A 23,839-nucleotide genomic window follows, 5' to 3' on the forward strand; every position below is an offset into this window, starting at 1 on the left:
ACCTGACTGCTGTTTATTTGTTGTTTTCATCCATAGAACAGTTAAAAATGGGATCGAAATAAAATATATTCTCACATAGCTGGAATATTTCTGAGTGCAACACCAAAAACAAACAAAACATATCAAGGTGAGTTACAGTGAGAATAGTTTTCATCTTCACCTTCATAAGTATATAGTTTGGAATCCAAGAACTATTTTGAATGTAGTGCACCAGGTAATGAGTAGTGGTAGGGATGACTGTGATAGCAGCTTGGTCAACACAGGGTCTACATCTCCCCTGACTTGTTGTGGCAGGTTGCCAGGAGACAAGCAGAAGGTGGTCCTGGATGTGCCACTCAAGATCTTCCAGAAGGAAGGAAGTTTCCCAAATGAGATCCGCCGTGCTACCATCGAGCGTGTGTGTCTACCAATGCTCCGGTTATGCCAGAAGTCTGCCTTCATCGAGTTCTACCTGGACCACATTGGAGAGATTATGAAAGTAGTTGAGACAAAGTTGATCAAGGTGAGTGGGGATATCGTACATTTGGTGAAATTGAGACAGTGTGAGGTGACATGTGTTTTTGTTACTGCTATTTCCTCTGCATATTTTGTATTCAGCATGTAATGTTTTGATGTTGAGACAGAATGGTGTGATGTAAAGACAGTTATTTTATATTTATTTTGTTACTGCCTATCTGTATAAAACACAAAACACTGATGTATCTATTAGTGAAGCTTTTATCTTCCACTCTGACCCCCCATTTCTGGTGTCCCCCGCCGTGATATTGCTGGAATATTGCTAAAAGCAGTGTAAAACTAAACACACTCACTCCACTCAGACCTGTGAAGATACGGGTTAGAATTGGTCTTCAGCAACCCATGCTTGTCGTATCTTGGTTGGCACATGTCATCGTATCCCAATTGCATAGATCGATGCTCATGCTGTTGATCACTGGATTGTCTGGTCCAGACTTGATTATTCATCGAACTTGGCCATATAGCTGGAATATTGCTGTGTGCAGCGTTAAACAACCAACCACCAAATCTTTCACTCTACCACACAGACCGCATCAGAGATGGAGACCCAGCTGACCAGCAAACAGTGCTGCTTCCACCTGCTGGAGATCCTGTACTCACGCATGTCCAAGGATGAGATTAACACCAAGAACTCCATCATCAACGACAAGTTCTGCTCAGGAAATGCCACAACGGGCAAAGAGCTTACACAGAAGATAATCAAGTAGGTTGAAATAGAAACCAAGGTTTGTTGGTGCAGAGCACTAGTCACTGTAAGTTGAATAGACCGCATGAAGAAAGTTATATCCTTGTGACCATTCCTTATTGACAGCCCCATGTTGTAAGAGGGAACGTCATGGTTTGGGTGTTCAGGATAACTGAATTGGTTGATAGCATGTTGATTGTGTGAATTATTCAAAATGACAATTCCAGGATTTGCGAGTGAGTGTCCAGGCTCCTTCTTTGATTACAGGACCCGTGAAGATCCGGGTTAGAATATTGATCTTCACTAACCCATGCTTATCGTAAGAGGTGACTAACGGGATGGGGTGGTCGGGCTCGCTGACTTGGTTGACACATGTCATCAGTTCCCAACTGCGCAGATTGATGCTCATGCTGTTGATCACTGGATTGTCTAGTCCAGACTCGATTATGTACAGCCTGCCATCATTTAGCTGGAATATTGCTGATTGTGGCGTAAAACTAAACTCACTCACTCACTCTTCGATTACAGTCATCCTTATTCTGTGTTACTTTGTGCCAGAGCTGCTCAGGAAGCCAAGACTGAGGATGTGAGAGGAGAGACCATGTTGGTGGAACAGCGTCGCCTGTATCACTGTGCAGCTTACAACCTGCTGATAGCCGTCATCTCCCGCACACAGTCAGATGTCAAGTTCTTCAAAGGATTCCTGTTTAATGATGATGAAGCAAAGGTCAGTATCTAATTGGCTTGGAACTTTGAGAGTATTTGAGGACTAGTTTGGAGAGCATTGGTATGCTGTTGACTTGTCCTCCAAATACAGATTTGACTTTTTCTAGGTGTCCACTGCCATAATCTGGAATGTTGCATTGAAGCGTCTATTATTATGGACTTTCATCCAGGACAGATTAATCTAACAAACTTGCAGCATGATAGTTATTAGGGCAAGACAGCAGAATACCGGATACCTTCCGCCATCTTTGAAAGCACGCGAGTTTACTTAGGTTTAGAGTTAGGGTTAGGGTTAGGGTTAGGATGACGTGACACTAAACAATATGGCTGGTAGGTATCCGGTAGTCTGTAGGTGTACCGTTATTAGGTTACAACTGTTTTTTGTGAATACATTTTTATAGGCCAAATTCATCTCAGTTATTATCATTGTTTGTTGGCACAACATGTGAGGTGGCTTTCACCCTTGCAGTAAATGTGATTGGAGTCTTTTAGGCATCATGCCATTGCAGGTAGGATTCACTAAAGATTTAAATTTGATTTGAATCATGGTGGGCCAATACTTCTCAAATTTGGTTAGCACAAAACCCAAAACTACACAATGAAATACAAGAACCAAAGTTACTTTTTTGCCTTTTAGAATGTCCCTAATTCCACCAGCTTTACTCTATAGAAGAGACAATATACACAGCACTATCTTCATTCAATGAGTGTCTGTAAGATGGCACTTGTCTCCACTACTCCAGTATGTGTGACAGTAACTGTTTGTGATGGTGTTGTATAGGGGCAGTTCCTGCTGGACAACATTGTGGACAAGGAGAGGACATATGAATTCACTGTGGAGCTGCAGGTAAGTGATTGGAACCTCTTGTCTGGAGCATCAGTACAACACACAGCTGGACAATGGGAGGGGATGGACACTGGGATGGGGGTACAGTGGGACAATAGCAAGGGGTGGACCCTGGGGTGGGGGTACCGTTGGAGAATGGCAGGGATGGACGGGGGGTACAGTTGGACAATGGCGGGGGTGGACCCAGGGGTGGGGTGACAGTGGGACAATGGCAAGGGGTGGACCCTGGGGTGGGGGTACCATTGGAGAATGGCAGGGGATGGACGTGGGGGTACAGTTGGACAATGGCAGGGGTGGACCCTAGGGTGAGGGTACAGTTGGACAATGGCAGGGGTGAACCCAGGGTTGACAGTTGGACAATGGCAGGTGAACCCAGGGTTGGGGGTACAGTTGGACAATGGCAGGGGTGAACCCAGGGTTGGGGAACAGTTGGACAATGGCAGGGGTGAACCCTGGGTTGGGGGAGTACAGTTGGACAGTGGCAGGGGTGAACCCAGGGTTGGGGTACAGTTGGACAATGGCAGGTGTGAACCCAGGGTTGGGGGTACAGTTGGACAATGGCAGGTGAAACCCAGGGTTGGGGTACAGTTGGACAATGGCAGGAGTGAACCCCAGGGTTGGGGGTACAGTTGGACAATGGCAGGGGTGAACCCTGGGTTGGGGGTACAGTTGGACAATGGCAGGTGTGAACCCAGGGTTGGGGGTACAGTTGGACAATGGCAGGTGTGAACCCTGGGTTGGGGGTACAGTTGGACAATGGCAGGGGTGAACCCAGGGTTGGGGGTACAGTTGGACAATGGCAGGGGTGAACTCTGGGGTGGGGGTACAGTTGGACAATGGCAGGGTTGGATCTGGGCTTTGCTCCACAAAGCGATTGCACTGCTGTGTCAGTCGTAAGTCTGTGTTATAGTATGGGAATTAAGATCATCTTAGTGCTAAGATCACTTTTGGAACAGGCTCCTGGTATTCATTCACACAATAGTTTAGTCCAGATAATACTTTAACATATAACTTGGCCTCAGATTTAGGTAAGAAGAATCCTATATAAATGCTGGGTGCCTTGAATAGAACTTTGTTGTTTTGTGAAATATACTGATTGTTCGGCACATCCCTTCAGTAAAGAAATTGTATGTTTTGAAGCAGAAAAGGAAAACATCTATAGTGTCATGTCTTTTACAACCAGTCATGAACCCCTGAGAATATTACAGGATCAGAGCCAGAAAGAGACCATCTGAACGCATAAGTTCAAACAGCAGTACATGGAAATAACTCTTTCAGCCAAATGAAACTGATATTTTATCATGATATACATCAATTGAGAATTTAGGTTAGTATCAGTATTCTGTCTTCTTTCAGTAAGGCACAGTTACTGGACCAAGTCTCTTTCTTTATTTTCTTGCAGAACCCACTTGAAAGGAAGAAAAAGTTTGTGTCAATCCGTAATGAAGTTAAGGAGAAACGTGCCGACGAGGAAGACGACACAAGCATGACGTACGGTTCCTCGTACCACCTGGCATCTCAGTATCTGGCTGACAGCAGCCTCAGTGAAGATGTCAGCCAGTACGATTTCTCCATGTCTGGATCAGCTCAGGCAAGTTTTCTGGCAGTACTTCAAATGTATACTAGTTACGTTACACAGGCAAGTTTTCTGTACTTCTCATACTAGTATGCTAGTTAGGTTACACAATGAAGTTTTCTTGTACCCAAAAAACATTTTGGTCATTGATTATAAAGGATTAAACATGTAACAGAACTGTTAACTTACTCAGTTAGTGTTATACTTTCAACAAAGTCACGGTATTAGCCAACAAGATATATATGTAATATATGATTAAATGTTTTTGGACAGCAGCGTTTACACTCACTCTCATGTTTACATTTTTTTACAAACGATTAGCAAGAAAACAGCGAGGGTGACTTAATTGTCTTGTAACCTTTTTATGTGATTATATATGAAACCAACTGAGTTGATGTGCATTGCAGTTAACGATAATGATGTGTTATATGCTTGCTCCTGTAGAGCATGACCGGAGACAGATCAAGGGGTAGAGGTCAGGTCAAGAGGAAGGCCAGCTACACTGATGTCGAGGAGGTGAGTCTGAAGATGGCCACCATGACAAGCTCCTCTCAGTCTGCTTATGAACTTAGGCTGCATGTATCATGAAGTTACATGTGTTTAAGTTATAAAGACTTGTTGGGATCTCAGGAAAAAGATGTAATTCTCCAATATTCTAGATGATAAGACCCGTGAAGATCCAGGTTAGAATTATCTTCAGTAACCCATGCTTGTCGTAAGAGGCAACTAATGGAATCGGGTGGTCAGGCTCACTGACTTGGTTGACACATGTCATTATATCCCAATTGTGTAGATTGATGCTCATGCCATTGATCACTGGATTGTGTAGTCCAGACTCAATTATTTTCAGACCGCCACCATATAACTGGAATATTGCTGAGTTTGGCGTAAAACTAAACACTCACTCACTCAAGAGGATAATGTCTAAGCAGGTCCCCAGGAAAGTTAGACAGAATGTTTACAGAGCACTGAATGTTTCAGGAAGGGAACGTGACTGTCGAGGACGACTACGTGGAGCTGGAGATGGATGAACTAAACAAGCACGAGTGTATGGCAGGTGTCATTGCCTTGCTGAGACACATGCAGAGGGCAGAGATCACACCTCCAGTAGCTCAGGTAGGGGCTGAATCATTGTATTGTATCAGATATTATAAGATATATGGACACACATTAGGCAGATGGTTCTCCATATACTAAGAATCACAATCCGCACATAATGTCCTGTCTTGTTTCAGGGTACTTTGCCCAAGGAGATGCCTTCCTGGATGATTTACCTCCACAACAAGATGATGAAGGCCACAGTGCACAGTAACATCAAACTGTTCATAGCTAAGCTCATCATCAACACAGCAGATGTAAGGCAACTACTTTGAACTTGTCTGTCGTAATCATAAACTGAAAATTGTGTAAAGAAACCGAAGTCATGATTCTCTCAGGTGGCACTTTTTGTAGTGTAGAGTTTTATTCCTTAGCCGTACAGAATGACTGTATCCATGATCATTGGTTTGAATCCTAGTTTTGCTGGGAGCATCACTTCAGGCTCATTATGGGCATTATCCAAACTCAGTATTATAATTATAGTAATAGTAATAATTGGCCACTTATTTAATGCTGAACTCCATGCCGCACTGGCATGCCCAAAGCACATACAACATTCTGGACATTATTACTCTAGATAACCCAAGCTGCCTGTGAGTCGCCAGAAGGGTAATAGTCGTATGACTTATACCACCGTGTACCCATTTTATGCTGGAACTTTAAACAATCAAGAAATTAAAATACTCAAGGGCACGTTCCAAAAAGCAATTGTTGCAGTAAGGTTATTGTAACTGCCATGCTTTAACATAGACTTACAAAAGCTGTAGCACAACAACTGCTTTGTGGAATTGGGGCCCTGTAATATGTTTATATATTCCAGCTATTCCAGCCGTACGCCAAGTTCTGGCTGCGGCCCCTGTGCCAGTTCCTCTTCACTGACACAGTCATGTCTGGGGGCATCAACTTCTTCATCGTGGACCTTGTTGTCACCATGATGTCCTGGCACACCACGGCTATACCGCAGGTACGTTGAAATGTTACTCAGCAGCTTAAGATCAGAAGAACACCACCTTTCACAGACGCAGCAGATATAGCTTAGGAAGGCCCTATGTTGTTTTGACACAACAGCAGCAGCTGAAACAAAGGCCCCTTGTTGTATTGATACAACAGCTGCACCAAAGGCCCTTGTACTGTTGCACCAGAAACAAAGGCCCCTTGTATTGACACAGCAGCTGTAGCTGAAACAAAGGCCCCTTGTTGTACTGACACAACAGCTGTAGCTGAAACACATGCCCTATGTTGTACTGACACAACAGCTGTAGCTGAAACACATGCCCTATGTTGTACTGACTCAACAGCTGTAGCTGAAACACATGCCCTATGTTGTACTGACTCAACAGCTGTAGCTGAAACACATGCCCTATGTTGTACTGACACAACAGCTGTAGCTGAAACATGGGCCCTATGTTGTACTGACACAACAGCTGTAGCTGAAACGGGCCCTATGTTGTACTGACTCAACAGCTGTAGCTGAAACATGGGCCCTATGTTGTACTGACACAACAGCTGAAGCTGAAACACATGCCCTATGTTGTACTGACTCAACAGCTGTAGCTGAAACACATGCCCTATGTTGTACTGACTCAACAGCTGTAGCTGAAACACATGCCCTATGTTGTACTGACACAACACCTACAGCTGAAACACAGACCCTATGTTGTACTGACACAACAGCTGTAGCTGAAACACAGGCCCTATGTTGTACTGACACAGCAGCTGTAGCTGAAACACATGCCCTATGTTGTACTGACACAGCAGCTGTAGCTGAAACACAGGCCCCTTTGTACTGACACAACAGCTGTAGCTGAAACACAGGCCCCTTTGTACTGACACAACAGCTGTAGCTGAAACACAGGCCCTATGTTGTACTGACACAACACCTACAGCTGAAACACAGGCCCTATGTTGTACTGACACAGCAGCTGTAGCTGAAACACAGTCCCAATGTTGTACTGACACAACACCTGCAACAGAAACAAAGGCCCTTGTTGTACTGACACAACAGCTGCAGCTGAAACTAGGTGATAGTAGTTATGTTTTAATTTGAAAGGATTCTGCAGAGGAGAAAGCTATGGCATCTCGCCTTGTGGAGTTCCTCACAGCCAACATCCACCATGACACCAGGTTTGTGTTCAGGAACAACCTGGACCTGCTGAAGACCCTCCTGGAGTGCTGGAAGAGCAGAGTAGACATCCCCTATCAGTGAGTTCCAGGCAGTAGTTTATAATGACAATCTTGCACTGTTGTTTTGGTATTTGTTTCAATTTTATCATCATAGAATGTTCTTAAGGAAGTTCTTCTTGGTCTGTACCTCTTAGAGCAACTTCAAACTCATGAAGTCCACCTCTGTTTCAACAAGTTAAAAAAGAGAATAAAATAAAGATTCAGTAGGTTTTATGAGTGAAATTTCAGGGACTCTCCTGATATCTCTTATATACAAGCATGTTAAGATGTCTGACACAAAGTCGACCAAACTGATACATTTTTGTTTTGCCTTTCTCCCCTTGTTGCAGTATTGACCTGGTTGCTGTTGTACCAAACGACCTTAGTGCTAACACTGTTGTAAGTCTCTGTTAAGGTATTGGAGTTACGGTCACCTTAGCTCTAAGATCGCTTTGTACAATGGCACCCTGACTATGATCCTTGATTTGCGGACATCATACCAGTTGCCTTTGGCTTCTCTCCTACATTTACCTGGCATGCCAGGATGTACTGGTATCTGAAACACTTTTAGAAGCAGAATCAAAGCCAACCCATTGTTATGTACAAGCACATACAAGACGTCGGTCCTAAAATCCAAAGACAGCCTAGGATATCTTTTTTTGGCCGCCGAGATTACAATGGTGGGGGTAGTTTGGTGTTTGTATATAGTGTTTGTTCATCACGAGAAGGCCCATGATGGATCCCATTTTTGTGTCCCTGCTGTTATAATGCTAAAAGTGCCAAAGTTTTCACTCTCTCTTTCACCCACTGTTTCAGTGTTATATACAAGCAGCTGAAGACGTCTGACCCAAAGTCCAAGGACAGCCAGACTGGGATTCAGGTGCTTGGAGTTGTCATGGCCTGTCAGTTCTCACCATACGGGCCGTCTGCTCCTGTGGACAGAGACAAGTGAGTCTGTTACCCTGTATTCTTTCTTTCTTTTTTGAAGTCAGTTTGATTGATGACCATCTCCCACTGAATATTTTGTTGACACGTCAAATCTCTTTGTAATTCTTTTCAGTTTGGTTTGTATTTTTCTTGCAGATACTTTAGTGCTGTTGTCAATGCTATGGGCAACCATTACAAGGCTACATACGCTTCTGCAGCAGAAGTTGTGGGGATGATCTTCAAGTACTTGGCTGACAAGGAGAAACAGACTGAGGGCTCCTTCCATGACCATGTGGTTCACTTCATGTCCTCCATACAACAGGGCAAGCCAGACAACTTCATTGTGTGTGTCCACCACATGCAGAGGCACTACCCCGCCATTGCTAACAGGTAGGCAGCTCTTGCAGTGGTAAAACAGATTGTTTGTAAACCTTTAAACATACATGCCATTGCTAACAGGTTGCCAGCTCTTGCAGTGATCAAACAGATTGTTTGTAAACCTTTAAACATACATGCCATCGCTAACAGGTAGGCAGCTCTTGCAGTGGTAAAACAGATTGTTTGTAAACCTTTAAACATACATGCCATCGCTAACAGGTAGCCAGCTCTTGCAGTGGTAAAACAGATCGTTTGTAAACCTTTAAACATACATGCCATCGCTAACAGGTAGACAACTCTTGCAGTGATCAAACAGATCGTTTGTAAACCTTTAAACATACCCGCCATTGGTAACAGGTAGACAACTCTTGCACTGATCAAACAGATCGTTTGTAAACCTTTAAACATACATGCCATCGCTAACAGGTAGCCAGCTCTTGCACTGATCAAACAGATTGTTTGTAAACCTTTAAACATACCCGCCGTTGCTAACAGGTAGGCAACTCTTGCAGTGGTAAAACAGATCGTTTGTAAACCTATAAACATACCCGCCATTGCTAACAAGTAGGCAGCTCTTGCAGTGATCAAACAGATTGTTTTTAAACCTTTAAACATACTCCGTCATCGCTAACAGGTAGCCAGCTCTTGCAGTGGTAACACAGATCACTTGTAACCTTTAATCAAACCCAGCAGTCGCTACAAAGTAGGCAGCTCTTGCAGTGGTTTTAGAATCAAACGGGTCACCTCTAAATGTATTGATTTCTTACAGTGGTGTAAGAATTTGTAAACCTTTAAACATACTCTCATCAAATCAAGCTTAATATCCAAGGAATTACAGACAAAGGCGACATTACTCATGGGACTTGTCAAGCTGCCATGATGTTTTTTCATTCAATACTTTATATCTCCGCTATGATCTATTGAGTTTCCCAGTGTTCAGTGTTTTTCTCTAAAAGATGATTACCCTTGTGTGTGCACAGATTCCTGAACCGACTACTGTTTATGCTGCCAAGTCTACATGGAGAATTCCGCACACAATGTCTGGAAGTGATACACAGTGGGATTGACCAAGTGGAGAATGTCTACCTGGAGCTCCATAGTAAAGGCCTTCTCAAATTCCTCACACACAGGTAGGTGTACCTAGAACTCAATAGTATAGCCACAGAGCTTCTTACTAGGCTCACTGTAGCGTGAAACTCACTAGGCTCAGCTAAACTCACTAAGTATCTCTATTCATCTATGTTGTTTCCAGGGATGAGGACACCCAGCAGATCTCCCTGAAGATTGTGAAGTCCATCGCAGCCAAGTTAAAGCCCGAGGAACTGTCCAAGCTGATGTCTGCTGTGTGTAGCATGAGTCAGCACCCCAGCACTGTCTGTCGTAACACCATGTACGACATACTCATGTGGATATACGACAACTACAGGTACGTCCTCGTCACCATTGAGGAATCAAGGTGTGGCTGATCACTGGATGAACCTGAACCTTGTTAAGTCTGGGCAGGGGACAGATTCGTTTACTGTGGTACAGGGACCTGTCCCACAAAGCAACCTTGGCAAGATGATTATTGCAACTCCATTCATAGCAAAAAGGTCTCTTGGAACAGTGCCCATAGGTACATCACTGAGGAGCATTTGCTGTTTGGAGTGTCTTTAGAAATAGAAACAATCAACATACTTCACTTTAACACTTTTGATGTTTGGCTGTTTTCCACAAAACAAACTGTTCTGTGTTTTCTTGCTCACAGAGAAGATGAGTCAGAGGAGGGTCACCAGATCATGCAGCAGACGAAGGAGACACTGCTTCGGGGACTGGGAGATGAGGACCTACATTGCCGGTCAGTCTTACAGCAGCCATATATCATGAACGCATATACAGTCAAATCCGGATGAGTCGCATCGCTGTGGACCAAGTAATAAATTCGACTTATCGATGTATTCGAGACATAGGTATGTCTATGAGGGTAGAAAAAAAGATTCCTCCGCCTAAGCATTTGTTTATCTAATGATTTCCCTATCACTAATAGGGGCCCTTTATCAGTTCCAGTCTGATTAGCACAAACAGTGATTTCCGTAAAATTACTAATCTGCCTTTTGAACTCACCCGTCAAAGGCGGAAAGGTGTGAGCCACGCTGGTTTGTTAATTGGATCAGTTTGCTACACCAATCAACTTCTCATTGACTGACTTCGGCTTATGTATACAAGATTGCTGTTGTTTGAATCTCATGGGACCAAATTTCTTCTCGTGTCATCGTGTGTATTTATGAGTCGAATTCGTGTAACTGGTATTCAAATGATGACAACTATAACAGGGAATGGTCGGGACCGACAGGTACTTCGAGTTATGCATAATATTCGAGACACCGGCATTCGACTCATCGGGATTTGACTGTATGTAGTATGTGGACTAATAATGAAAATGTCAGTTTGCCAATTACTCAGCCATATCTGGTTTATGATTGTGGACTTTGAAGTCTAGCATGCATGAGGTATCTTGTGGAAGATATTCTAACTCATTTTGCTTATGATTTTTTTTATCAGTCTAATTTGACATTTGTTTCCCACCATTTATTCAAAATCATTGCCTTTCTAACAAAGCCTAATCAGCTGAAAGTATATTGGAATGATCCTAACATAATTCAGGTTGGTTTCAGAGCCTTAGCCTAGTTGTGTATTTCGTCCACAGTTGAAATCTGTTTAAAAATCCAGTTATTCCTGTTTCCAGACTGCTAGTGCAGAACTTCTGGAGCAGTGAGACCCGTCTGCCCACAGGAACCCTGGACCGGATGGTGGCCATGTTAGAGGCCATGTACTCCCCCAGCACAGAGCAGCAGTACCTCAGCTATTCCACCAACCTCCTGCTGGAGATGACCTCCAAGAGCCCTGACTACCAGAGGGAGATATTTGAACATGCTCTGTCAGAGTGCACGTTTCAGGTAGAGTCATAATTTATCCTCCCACTTCTTCCTCAGTCTACATGGAAACTAGATCCTGTGTAAGAATGTAGATGTCTAGCAACTGAGGTGGCTAAATCGATCAGATTGTCAGGCTCACAGAGCTCCTGATAAGGTTTAGCTCATGTGGGTACTGTACCCACTGTATTTTTTTGGAGTGGTTATTATGAATGTTGAGTGGGTATTTCATTTTCCGTTACTTATTTTCCGTTTCCAACAGTACAACACTAGTGCTATACTAACAATACAACTTGATACCTATCGTTGTCTTTTTCATTATGCAAGTGATTTTTATAGATATATTCTGTATGCATATGTTTTAAACTTTGTGCGTATCTAACATTTAAATGCGTAATTGGTACGCAACAATTATTTTTCAATGTGTAAATAGAAATTTTCTGTGCGTATTTTACCCAAATACTCATCTTATCTGGGCCTCTGGGCTCAGAGACTGGGTTAAGCGTGTGCATCGTAACCCAAATGAATTGAAAATGTAAATGAAAAAGTGATGAAAATCACAGAATTGGCTGGTTCCGATTGCTGGCATGTAGCTGGAGTAAACTACAATACCTTGCTCACTCTGTATGGTATCAGTGCAGGAAATAAAGTTTACACCATAAATAACACAAATTATTGACAGTTTCTTTATATCCCAGGACTACTCCATCCACTCCTCCTGGAGACAGCGCCATGCCGTCATGACGCCGCTGTTCGCTAGCACCCAGGCTAGTCAGACAATGGATGCCTCCATGATGGAGGACAGTCTGGATGGAGGAGTCCGAGCTACTATGGATGCTGCTCAGTTCACTCAAACACAGGAAGCAGGTTGGTTAGGCTCAGGTGTCCAGGTATAGGTTACTATGCTGTTTTGGCGAGTATTATCATAATAGTGATTTCTAGTCAACATTGCAGCTAATAACCAATGATAGTAAAAGTTATGATATATATGTTAGGGTGGTGGGGTAGCCTAGTGGTTAAAGCTTTGGCTCGTCACACCAAAGACCTCGGTTTGATTCCCCACATGGGTACAGTGTGTGAGGCCCGTTTCTGGTGTCCCCCTCCATGATATTGCTGCAATATTGCTAAAAGCGGCGTAAAACCATGCTCACTCACTCATATATATGTTACATACTTACTTTTTCGGGTGAAGTCCGATCTGGGATTCAAACCCACACTTTCAGTGTCAGGCACTTTATGGCCAGCACACAAAGTTAGCCATCTAACCCACTGAGCTTCCACAAAAATGGAAGTCTGGCAACTGGTAGTCTCGATCACATACTTTGTGTACCCTTCTGATGAGTTTAAATTGGCATGGCTGCCACATCTGAACGCTGTAAGTGAGTGAGTGAGTGAATATGGTTTTACGCTGCTTTTAGCAATATTCCAGTAATATCACAGCGGGGGACACCAGAAATGGGCTTCACACATTGTACCCATGTGGCCGAACGCTATGAACACACTATGCCATTTAGAAAATGGTCAAATGTAACCTATGTTGTATATGGGAGTAAAGTAATGATTCTAGTAAAAGCAAACTCACTCACTCTGCTTGTCAGCTCAGTCTCTTTAGGTTTACTAACCTATCAAACTGAGATGTAACTGATGTGCAGTCAAAGCAGCGTTAAACTTACGCACTCCGATGATATGAGGTCTAATTATGATCATTATCATATCCTCGAGTTAGATTAAGCATTTCGGCAGTCTAAACCATGACAGGATTGTTTGTTGGTCATTTGTTAATTATCCACCTTGCAGGGTCCCGGGCCCCATTCAACTGGCTGACCCAGAGCAGCCTGGACACCTTCTCTGATGCCTTCACCCTGGGGGGAGAGACCCAGACTCAGAGCTCCCTGCTCTTCTCCGTGGGCGGGGCTGATAGTCGGACCAAGTCACGACGACCACGGTCCAAGGGGCCAGGACCAGGATTTGGCCAGAGACCAGGTCCTTCTCGACCAACACCAGGAGCAGATGTCAAAAAAGAAGGCCCAGGTTTGACCCACTGTCTCTTCCTTATATCTTTCTTATAACCCTTTTCAGGACAGAATACATCTGAAATAATTAGAGGTAGCTTGTAGTGGCTGCTAAAGCTGAGTAGTAAGATAAAATCTAAGGTAGGTGAGGTGAAATTGGGTTTAACGTCGTGCTTGAGAATATTTCGCTCATATGACGATGTGCATGCGTGTGTATGTGTATGTGCGGCTGCTTGTACTAGCCCAGACTGAAGCTGGTTTTATAGTGCTAGCCCACTGAGATACCATGCCCACAGTTAAGCATGAATACCCCACTCAGACGCATTATACTGACTCCGAGCCGACCAGTCCTTGTTGTACCCATTAATGCCGAATGCCAGGCAGGGACCAACAAGTACCATATTTTAACGTCTGTTGGTATGACGCTGTCGGGGATCGAACCCGTGATCTTCCGCTCCGGGCGGATAAAAACTAAGGAAACCAACCTGTTATCTGTGACTGATGTGGCACAGTCTTTTGTTCAGGCTACTGACTACCACATGCTCTACCACAGCCTGTTGTCACAACATTGCGGAATATAGTGCTGTAAGCAACAAACACACATTGACCACACTTGAACTAAAGGCAGCCATGTGAATGTCATGATAATGTAGCTCACATCGGAATAAGATGATTATTTTCTGTGTGTAGAGTCTAGTCAGCAGAGTGACATTCTGAGACTGAAGCGCCGATTCCTGAAGGACCAGGAAGCATCCAGGCTGTATTTTGTGAAGAAGGCATCAAGGATGAACAAGATGAGAGAGGTTTGTCGAACTAACACTATGAGTTCGACCATTTCATACTCTGGTGTATGATAAAAATCATGTCAATGAAAAATATGTAAGAAATCATTATTGTATGTTTTTCACATCTGTCTGTGAGCACCATCACAACCCCATCTGTGTACACGGGGATTCATTTCAAGCTGATCTCAGGTGTAGACTGTACATGGACATATTGGATGACTTGGTTACCTCCTAACAGAATCTCTAGAAGGAGTTTGTATTTCACTGGTTAGATGTTAAGAATTAATCACCTGATCAGCCATCGGGAACCTCTCTTTCCAGACTGCCCGCCAAGAGCAGCAGAAGCGTCGTGAGAACCAGGTGACGATGTACCGCAAGTACCGTATCGGAGACCTGCCGGACATACAGATCAAGAACTCCTACATTATAGCACCCCTGCAGGCAGTTGCCCATGTAAGTCCTCAAACTGACAACTGAGGTTACTTCCAAAAGTAAAAAAAATTCTTGAGAAAAAAATGGATCAGGATTACCCTTGTGCATCGTAAAGCAGAAATAGATTGCTCTCTTTCAAACTTTCTTATTGATGTAGTGATGTTTTATTATAACACTTTGTAATCATGTTGTTTTCATAAATGTGATTCTATTTCTTTTACCTGTTTTCAGCGAGACAGCACCGTGGCCAGATTACTGTTCTCTTCCCTCTTTAAAGCGATATTTGCCAAGATGGACACTGTGAAGACTGAACGAGAGATTGAGGAGATGACTGAGCAAATCAACAAGAGTCTGGACTTAATCTTCACTCTGTCCAGCCAGTACTTTCCTCCATTTCTCTCTTGTATCATGGTAAGGCTTCTCTCTGAACAACCTGTGGCAAAGTTCCTTCCATTTCTCACTTGCATCACCTCCATCCATCTTCTCCATGACCGACCTGTTCCATTCCTTCCATTTCTCACTTGCATCACCTCCATCCGTCTTCGCCATGACCGACCTGTTCCATTCCTTCCATTTCTCACTTGCATCACCTCCATCCATCTTCTCCATGACCGACCTGTTCCATTCCTTCCATTTCTCACTTGCATCACCTCCATCCATCTTCTCCATGACCGACCTGTTCCATTCCTTCCATTTCTCACTCCTGCATCACCTCCATCCATCTCTCATGACCCACCTGTTCCATTCCTTCCATTTCTCACTTTGCATCACCTCCATCCATTTCCTCACCTCCATTCCCTTCCATCACACCTCCATCCATCTTCTATGACCACCTGTTCCATTCTTCCATTTCTCACTTGCATCACCTCCATCCATCTTCTCCATGACCGACCTGTTCCATTCCTTCCATTTCTCACTTGCATCACCTCCATCCATCTTCTCCATGACCGACCTGTTCCATTCCTTCCATTTCTCACTTGCATCACCTCCATCCATCTTCTCCATGACCGACCTGTTCCATTCCTTCCATTTCTCACTTGCATCACCTCCATCCATCTTCTCCATGATCCATCTCACTTGCATCACCTCCATCCATCTTCTTCCATCACCTCCATCCACCTGTTCCACCTGTTCCTTCCATTTCTCACTTGCATCACCTCCATCCATCTTCTCCATGACCGACCTGTTCCATTCCTTCCATTTCTCACTTGCATCACCTCCATCCATCTTTCCTGACCCATGTTCCATTCCTTCCATTTCCACTTGTTCCATCCATCTTCTCCATGACCGACCTGTTCCATTCCTTCCATTTCTCACTTGCATCACCTCCATCCATCTTCTCCATGACCGACCTGTTCCATTCCTTCCATTTCTCACTTGCATCACCTCCATCCATCTTCTCCATGATTGACCTGTTCCATTCCTTCCATTTCCATTTCACCTCCATCCATCTTCTCCATGACCCACCTGTTCCTTTCCTTCCATTTCTCACTTGCATCACCTCCATCCATCTTCTCCATGACCGACCTGTTCCATTCCTTCCATTTCTCACTTGCATCACCTCCATCCATCTTCTCCATGACTGACCTGTAGTTCTGTTCCTTCCCTATCTCACTTGTATCATGGAGAGGCACCATGTTCCCTCTGCCCAAGCAGTATGGTAAACTCCCTTCATCTCAGTAGATGAGAACTGATTACAGATTTGGCATTTTACTTTGTTCCGTGACATACAGAGGTGTGATAAGTGATAGTATCTCCCTGTTGCAGGATATCCTGTACGACCTGAGGACCACGCTGAAGGTGGAGCCAGCCAACCTCGGAGTGTGTGCTGTTATCAGCAACCTGCAGCCCCTAGGTAAGAACCAGTGACAGGCTGTCTAAAAACCTGGCCTCTTTCCACAAAGAGATCTTTTCTAAAAGATCATAACTCAGTATATTTTCCACAGTTGTAGAGTACAAGATGCAGGCAGCATGGCCTGTTAGAGGTTTTACATGTACGAGAAATAAAGTAATATATGTCAACTGATCAGGGATGAAGAAGCTTCATAGTAGATCAATAGCATCAGTCCCTTCCTCATGACCAAATTATTTGTATTATTATATTGATGAATACAAGATTATAAAATAGTACTATTATTCCTCATGTACACATTACCATATATGATCAAAAGCCCACTTCATGGCTGTAAGGACAGGCATTGCTGTTGTTTGAGAATGTTGATGATGTTGCCAGGGCTAACTGTAATGGAGGAGCAGTTGATCCAGTGTAACACCGAGGAAGCTCGGCCCACTAAACGTGGCAAGATGGAGGCCACAACCGTCTCTCTGGACACCAGTCTGTGGATAGAGATGGCCAGGTCAGGCTTTTATGCAGCAGCTAGTGGTAAACAGATGTGTTATGAGTAGCTAAATTTGTGAGAAGTAGGGACTGCTCTTATCAGGGACAGACCCATTATTGGTTGTTCAGCCAGCAGCCAGAGCATGTTTGCAATAGACTGGCAGTCACATGCATGATGGTGTTACCACTGATGGCATCGCTCACACTCTTGGACCATTTGACAAATTCGTTGGGGTCACATGCAGGCCCTGTCATCTCTGTGTACCAGTAACTACTTGACTTAGTTTGGTTAAATTTTGTTACCAGACACTGACAAACTTTACAGTCTAGTTTATTACCATGAGGGGCTTAAATGTTATTAAACTTGGTATTTGAGGTCAGAAGTTAAGAAACCAAAATGTCTCTCTCTTGTGCTGGGTGCCTTCAACTGACTCATACTAAATGTATGTCATGTAAGACTCTTTCAAAATATATGCAGTTTTTCAGTGATGCATATCCACAGGTTATCCATTTTTATGAAAATGCTCAGACCCTGTGTTTACTAATTTTGTATAAAATCTCTGACCGACAGACTGTACAAGTCCGTGGACGAGAACGAGTACGACGTTCTTCAGGGGATCTTCAGCGGCAAGATCAAGACCAAACCCATCACCAGCAAGGCTCTAGAGGCCGAGGCTAGAGGGGACTACCAGGGAGCCAGGAAACTCTACGAGGAGGTAAGTGATCCTTCTGATGGCAAGTACTTGATATAGACTCGCGTAAAAATATGTAACAGAAAGATAGCTCTGTAGATTCAACCTTGCTAATATTGACAATATATATATACCCCAGTGACAATAAGTGTCCATTCTCTTGTTGTGTGTAGGCAGAAATGGAGAGAGCAGTGGGGTAGGCTAGTTGTTTCTTATAAACCAAAGACTCGGATGTGACAACCAGTGTGTGGAGCCAATTGTTTGTGCCCCCTGCTGTGATGTAGATGGCTGGAAATATGGCTGTATTGAATGTAAGGGTCAATGAACCCACTCAGTCATGCTGGTTAAAACAAGTTAAAGGACACTTGGTTCTTTCACTACAGTTAATCAGTCCTGGAACAACAGATTAATTAGGATGAAAGAATCAGGTTTTTTTTTACTTCCTTTACGTTGTATATAAGAATATTTGGTGAGAAGGAACAACTTGTACAAAATGACAAAAGTATGGATCGTGTTTGGAATCGTAATTATCGAACCAGCTCACAGCTTGATGTTAGCATTGAAACTCGACAATGTCATTGTTTGCCTTGTCTATGCCTGATCGGGTTTAATACTACCTTATGTAGTTTTAAGATCCACTGCTTGGAATTCTGGGATGTGTGTATGACCCATGTTGTTGCAGGCGTTGTCGTGTAATGATTGGAAGGGAGAAGACCCAACTGATGCTGAGGTGGATCTGTGGGAAGATGCCAGGATGGAGGTATGCTGCACTCAGTGTTAGAGTAGGTCTCCATCAACGGCCTCCTCAGGTTGTCGTATGCAACTTAATGGATCTGGTAGAGTTGGGCAGTGGGGTAGCCTCGTGGTGAAAGCATTTGCTCGTCATGCCAAAGACACATGTTTGATTCTCCATGTGGGTACAATGTGTGAAGCCCATTTCTGGTGTGATATTGCTAAACTCACTCACTGCTGTTCTGGCTGTGTGACTGGATTAATAGCATGCCTGTTGTTGTGGATCATTGCTGTATCAGTGTTTTGTCAGGTCCACATTTGAATATTTACAATCTTCTGCCTTAAATTTTAAATATAAAATCTTTCAAAACCATTCTAATGACTGTTTCGTAAGTTGTCCGTGAATGTTCAGTATAAATCATTACTCTGTATTAATCTGTGAACTCCATCTCCAGTGTTTGGACCACTTGACTCAGTGGGATGCTCTACAAGAGATCTGCAACAACGGCATCGACAGCACTGGTACGGGAACACTCAGCAATGTTTGGGGGGTTCAGGTACGTACCTGCCGCGTATGACTCATTTTGCTCAGGTACTGTATGTTTGACTTATTCCAGGTGAACCTAAATGAATGTGTGTAAAATCTGTTCCAGGAGCACTACCTGCTGCGCAGCATGTTGAAAGTGGAAGATGTCTGTTCCAGGAGCACTAGCTGCTGCGCAGCATGGTGAAAGTGGAAGATGTCTGTTCCAGGAGCACTACCTGCTGCGCAGCATGTTGAAAGTGGAAGATGTCTGTTCCAGGAGCACTACCTGCCGCGCCTGCTGTCTGTTAGCACTATGCGCAGTTGAAAGTGGAAGATGTCTGTTCCAAGAGCACTACCAACCATACTGGCTGTGCATTTTGAATGTGTAAATGTTCCAGGAGTAGTACCTGCCTTATTTGTTGCGGTACATTTTGAATGTGTATAATGTCTGTTCCAGGAGCAGTACAAGATAACGAGCTGTGCTGCATTTTAAATGTATATAATATCTATTCCATTCATACCAACCCTATGAGCTATGGAGTATTTTGAATGTGTATCATGTTCCAGGAGCACTACCTGCCCTACCTGCTGCGCAGCAAGTTGAAGCTGATGCTGCAGGGAGATGAGAATCAGCAGTCTTTCCTCACCTTCATCGATGATGCCATGAAGGAGGTGGAGAGGAAGACACTCTTGGAGGTATACACAGTAATGGAGGGTCTAGGCATAGTGGAACACTGATGATGATAGCACTCCTTACGGATTATGTTCGCTGGATCTCTGGTAGCAGTAAATTTAGCATGTTGATTGAACATGCAAATATCCACAATAATTGACTACTTTGGTCTCAGAAAAGACACCAAAAAGGACAATCTGTGTGATTTTAGCTCATTCAATTATGATCTTCGTAGAAATGGATGCTAGCATGCGTTAAGGTTTATGTAAATATGGAGCTAATGCTTGGCTCTGTTTATGGCCAGTCAACAGTCTTGACAATGTGTCATGTTTATGGATCTTATTGCTGAGAATGTATTATTATAAGTGGTGGATTGATGGCCACTCTGGTCTCATCTATATGGGAGGTTTATTCTCTACCTAGTTTTCATCATGGAGAGACTAGGTTCAAGTATGATGCACTGTAGGACACTGCCCCTGATTGCAGTAATACTGCAGTCTTAAATGTTTCTGAATGACTCAGTTTGAACTATACACAAAGATTATGTTCAGCTAGTATTATTACCAGTGAAGATCCGGGTTAGAATTGGTCTTCAGCAACCCATGCTTGTCATAACAGGCGACTAACAGAATTGGGTGGTCAGGCTCGTTGACTTGGTTTGACACATTTCATCATATCCCAATTGCGTAGATCAATTCTCATGATGTTGATCACTGATTGCCTGGCTGATTATATACAGACCGCTGCCATATAGCTGGAACATTGCTAGTGCAGCTAGTTTATTAGATGATGTCAGGACTTTAAAATACACATAGTTTGAACAATGATAATGGTGTATTAAGATTCTTGACTTCTATATATTCACGAGATGAGCTGTCAGCTGCAATATGTCATAGAATATGATTTTGAAATCTAGCAGCCAGCAATGGTATGTCTCTCTGTTATCCTGTAGACCAAATGGCTAGCAGTAACATGTTATTTTCAGAGTCACTACTGCTTTGAGCTGGCGCTGATGTACCTGTGGCAGGAGGACTACGACAGATCCAGGCATTACTCCACCATGGCGTCACAGAAATTCCTACAGGTACACAATGTACCTTACCCCTGAACTCTTTTGTTCAAAACACCAACTCTGAAATGAATATGAATTTTATGTATTTATGAAATGTAAAAGATTTCTTTGTCGTGGTTAGTGTTATAACAACATTTCTTAGAATCTCACTGTATCTACATTTATGTACCTTTGTCTACCTTTGTCTACCTCTGTCCTCCAGGTATATTGCTGAGTGTCAGAATATAGATCTAAGAGTTAATATAGGTCTTAGATCTTAATGACAATTACTAGTATTACCTGTGATGACCAATTCTCTATCTACCTGCTATTACCTTTTTCTACCTGGGATCATATAATCTCAAGTGTATACCTGTGATTACCAAATCTCCAGTGTCTACCTGTATTAACTGTAACTACAACTGATACTTCTGACTACCTGTGGGGCGGTGGGGTAGCCTAATGGTTAAAGCGTTGACTCGTCATGCCGAAGACCCGGGTTCGAATCCCCACATGGGCACAATGTGTTGAAGCCCATTTCTGGTGTCCCCCGCTGTGATGTTGCTGGAATATTGCTAAAAGCGGCGTAAAACCAAACTCAGTCAGTCAGTCTGACTACCTGTGATTACACTTTTCTTCCGGTGATTACTGATATCCCAATGTCTACTTGTGATTACCTATATTCTACCTGTGTTACTTCCATGTACCTGTATCTATGTCCCCAGGACTGGAGCAGTACAGACACACTGATGGCCTCCAGTCGGACATGTCAGCTCCAAAGACTGCAGCCTCTCATGGAGTTGCAGGAGTTCCTCACATTCCGCAGCAAAGAAAGTTAGTACCTGTTGCAGATCCCTTACTGATAATTAAACACCACCTGTCTTCATAAGACATGTTTTTCACAATCAGAAATGCCGGTATTATCCTTATGAAGGTAGTCAGAAGCTAAGGGATTTTTGTTTAATGTTGAATTGGGTGTCCAGTTCCTAAACCAGGCACATGCATACAAGTTATTATTAAAGTAGTTAGAACCATCAGATTTTCTCAGTCACCCTGCATTCCACTGCTATCAGTATTTAATCCTCGACATATTCCAAGAATGCCATATTCCTTCCAGGCAACTTTTCATCAACTGGTCCTGCCCGGCACCTGGCCCAACAATGGGAAGGTCGAGCCCCTCATCTTCTCCTTGACTCCACAGACACCTGGGATGATGTCATCACCAACAGGTAGTCACAATAATGTGTATCTCTCATGTTCATATTTTTAATTCTCCCCACCCAGAGTAAACGTGAACTTATGTCATGACCAGTTTGTTCAGTGTCCAGTGTCAATCATCCTCTTAGGAGCTACTGGACCAATGAAGCTGGGACTTCATGTGCTTGTTCTCATCATTGTTGGCACCCCTGTTTGTTCAAGCGGTTGAAAAGTGATTTTCAATATGGCAGCCATTTTGGAAAACCTATCATTGGCCAATAATCAGCCATATTATTTTTAAAACAGAATATGATTTGATGCATTTGAAGTTATAAGTGTGACTCGACTTATATATATTTTTTTCAACTATTTATTTTGCATTATCATATATTCAGACTTTGTTTGGACTATGCTGTTATAATCTCAAAGGCAGGCTCAGAAGAAAATGTTTATCCTTGTAATGACATGGTATATTGTTCAAATCAGTTGAATTTAGTATTAGTCTACTCATTTATTTGTCTACTCACTGGTTTCATCAGTTACTGCTAAGTGCTTAGCCAATTATGTCAGTTATGTTGTCTACTTTGCCAGTATGTTGTTTTCATTGTTATATTCAGTATATATAAATCTCCTCCTCTTCATGTATCATTCCTGCTTGACAATGGTGCAAGAATCTGTATCGAAACGTCTCACTCACGAAAAAAATGAAGTTGTTATCCATATATAGTTTGTTCTATATTGTCATGCTAAGTGTTAAATTGAGTATTTGGTTGTAGGAATGTCTTCCTGGACCTGATCTGTAACCGCCTGGCACAGCAGACTATGAAGAACGATTCCATGGAGGAAATGATGGAGGAGGACATGTTTGAGGATACCAAACTGAGGCTGAAACTGGCAATGGCTGAGAGTGCACGGGATCAGAACAACTTCACACTGACGCTCCGGATACTGAAGGAGACTCACGGGGTAGGTGGTACAACTTTACCCTGACGCTGAAAGAGACACACAGTCGGTGGTACAACTTTACCCTGACGCTCCGGATACTGAAGGAGACTCAAGGGTAGGTGGTACAACTTTACCCTGGCTCTCCCGATACTGAAAGAGACTCATGGGTAGGTGGTACAACTTTACCCTGACACTCTGGATACTGAAAGAGACTCATGGGGTACATGGTATAACTTTACCCTGGCACTGCAGATACTGAAAGAGACTCACGGGTAGGTGGTACAACTTTACCCTGGCAATCCAGATACTGAAGGAGACTCACGGGTAGGTGGTACAACTTTACCCTGACACTCTGGATACTGAAAGAGACTCATGGGGTACATGGTACAACTTTACCCTGACACTCCGGATACTGAAAGAGACTCATGGGTAGGTGGTACAACTTAACCCTGACGCTCCGGATACTGAAAGAGACTCACGGGTAGGTGGTACAACTTTACCCTGGCACTCCGGATACTGAAGGAGACTCATGGGTAGGTGGTAAAACTTTACCCTGGCACTCCGGATACTGAAAGAGACTCACGGGTAGGTGGTACAACTTTACCCTGACACTCCGGATACTGAAGGA

At 43.4% G+C, this 23,839-nt stretch overlaps 1 protein-coding gene across 1 annotated transcript in view; it reads left to right on the forward strand.

Moving 5' to 3' along the window:
• Positions 1-23,839, forward strand: part of LOC124263906 (DNA-dependent protein kinase catalytic subunit-like) — a 116,472-nt gene that overhangs the window by 65,555 nt on the left and 27,078 nt on the right. The window contains 31 exon segments of the mRNA XM_046698635.1: positions 295-502; positions 1,044-1,219; positions 1,760-1,928; positions 2,709-2,774; positions 4,177-4,365; positions 4,795-4,866; positions 5,332-5,466; positions 5,586-5,705; positions 6,269-6,412; positions 7,499-7,650; positions 8,428-8,559; positions 8,695-8,928; positions 9,897-10,046; positions 10,169-10,342; positions 10,664-10,753; positions 11,642-11,852; positions 12,527-12,695; positions 13,626-13,859; positions 14,531-14,643; positions 14,947-15,078; positions 15,289-15,468; positions 16,825-16,912; positions 17,291-17,414; positions 17,967-18,111; positions 18,770-18,847; positions 19,275-19,376; positions 19,913-20,041; positions 21,004-21,102; positions 21,795-21,903; positions 22,187-22,298; positions 23,043-23,232. Coding sequence (XP_046554591.1) covers positions 295-502; positions 1,044-1,219; positions 1,760-1,928; positions 2,709-2,774; positions 4,177-4,365; positions 4,795-4,866; positions 5,332-5,466; positions 5,586-5,705; positions 6,269-6,412; positions 7,499-7,650; positions 8,428-8,559; positions 8,695-8,928; positions 9,897-10,046; positions 10,169-10,342; positions 10,664-10,753; positions 11,642-11,852; positions 12,527-12,695; positions 13,626-13,859; positions 14,531-14,643; positions 14,947-15,078; positions 15,289-15,468; positions 16,825-16,912; positions 17,291-17,414; positions 17,967-18,111; positions 18,770-18,847; positions 19,275-19,376; positions 19,913-20,041; positions 21,004-21,102; positions 21,795-21,903; positions 22,187-22,298; positions 23,043-23,232 — 4,426 coding nt within the window.

The sequence above is a fragment of the Haliotis rubra genome, unplaced genomic scaffold, assembly GCF_003918875.1.
Source record: "Haliotis rubra isolate DU_JTF1 unplaced genomic scaffold, ASM391887v1 Scf9, whole genome shotgun sequence".
Classification (NCBI taxonomy): Eukaryota; Metazoa; Mollusca; class Gastropoda; order Lepetellida; family Haliotidae; genus Haliotis; species Haliotis rubra.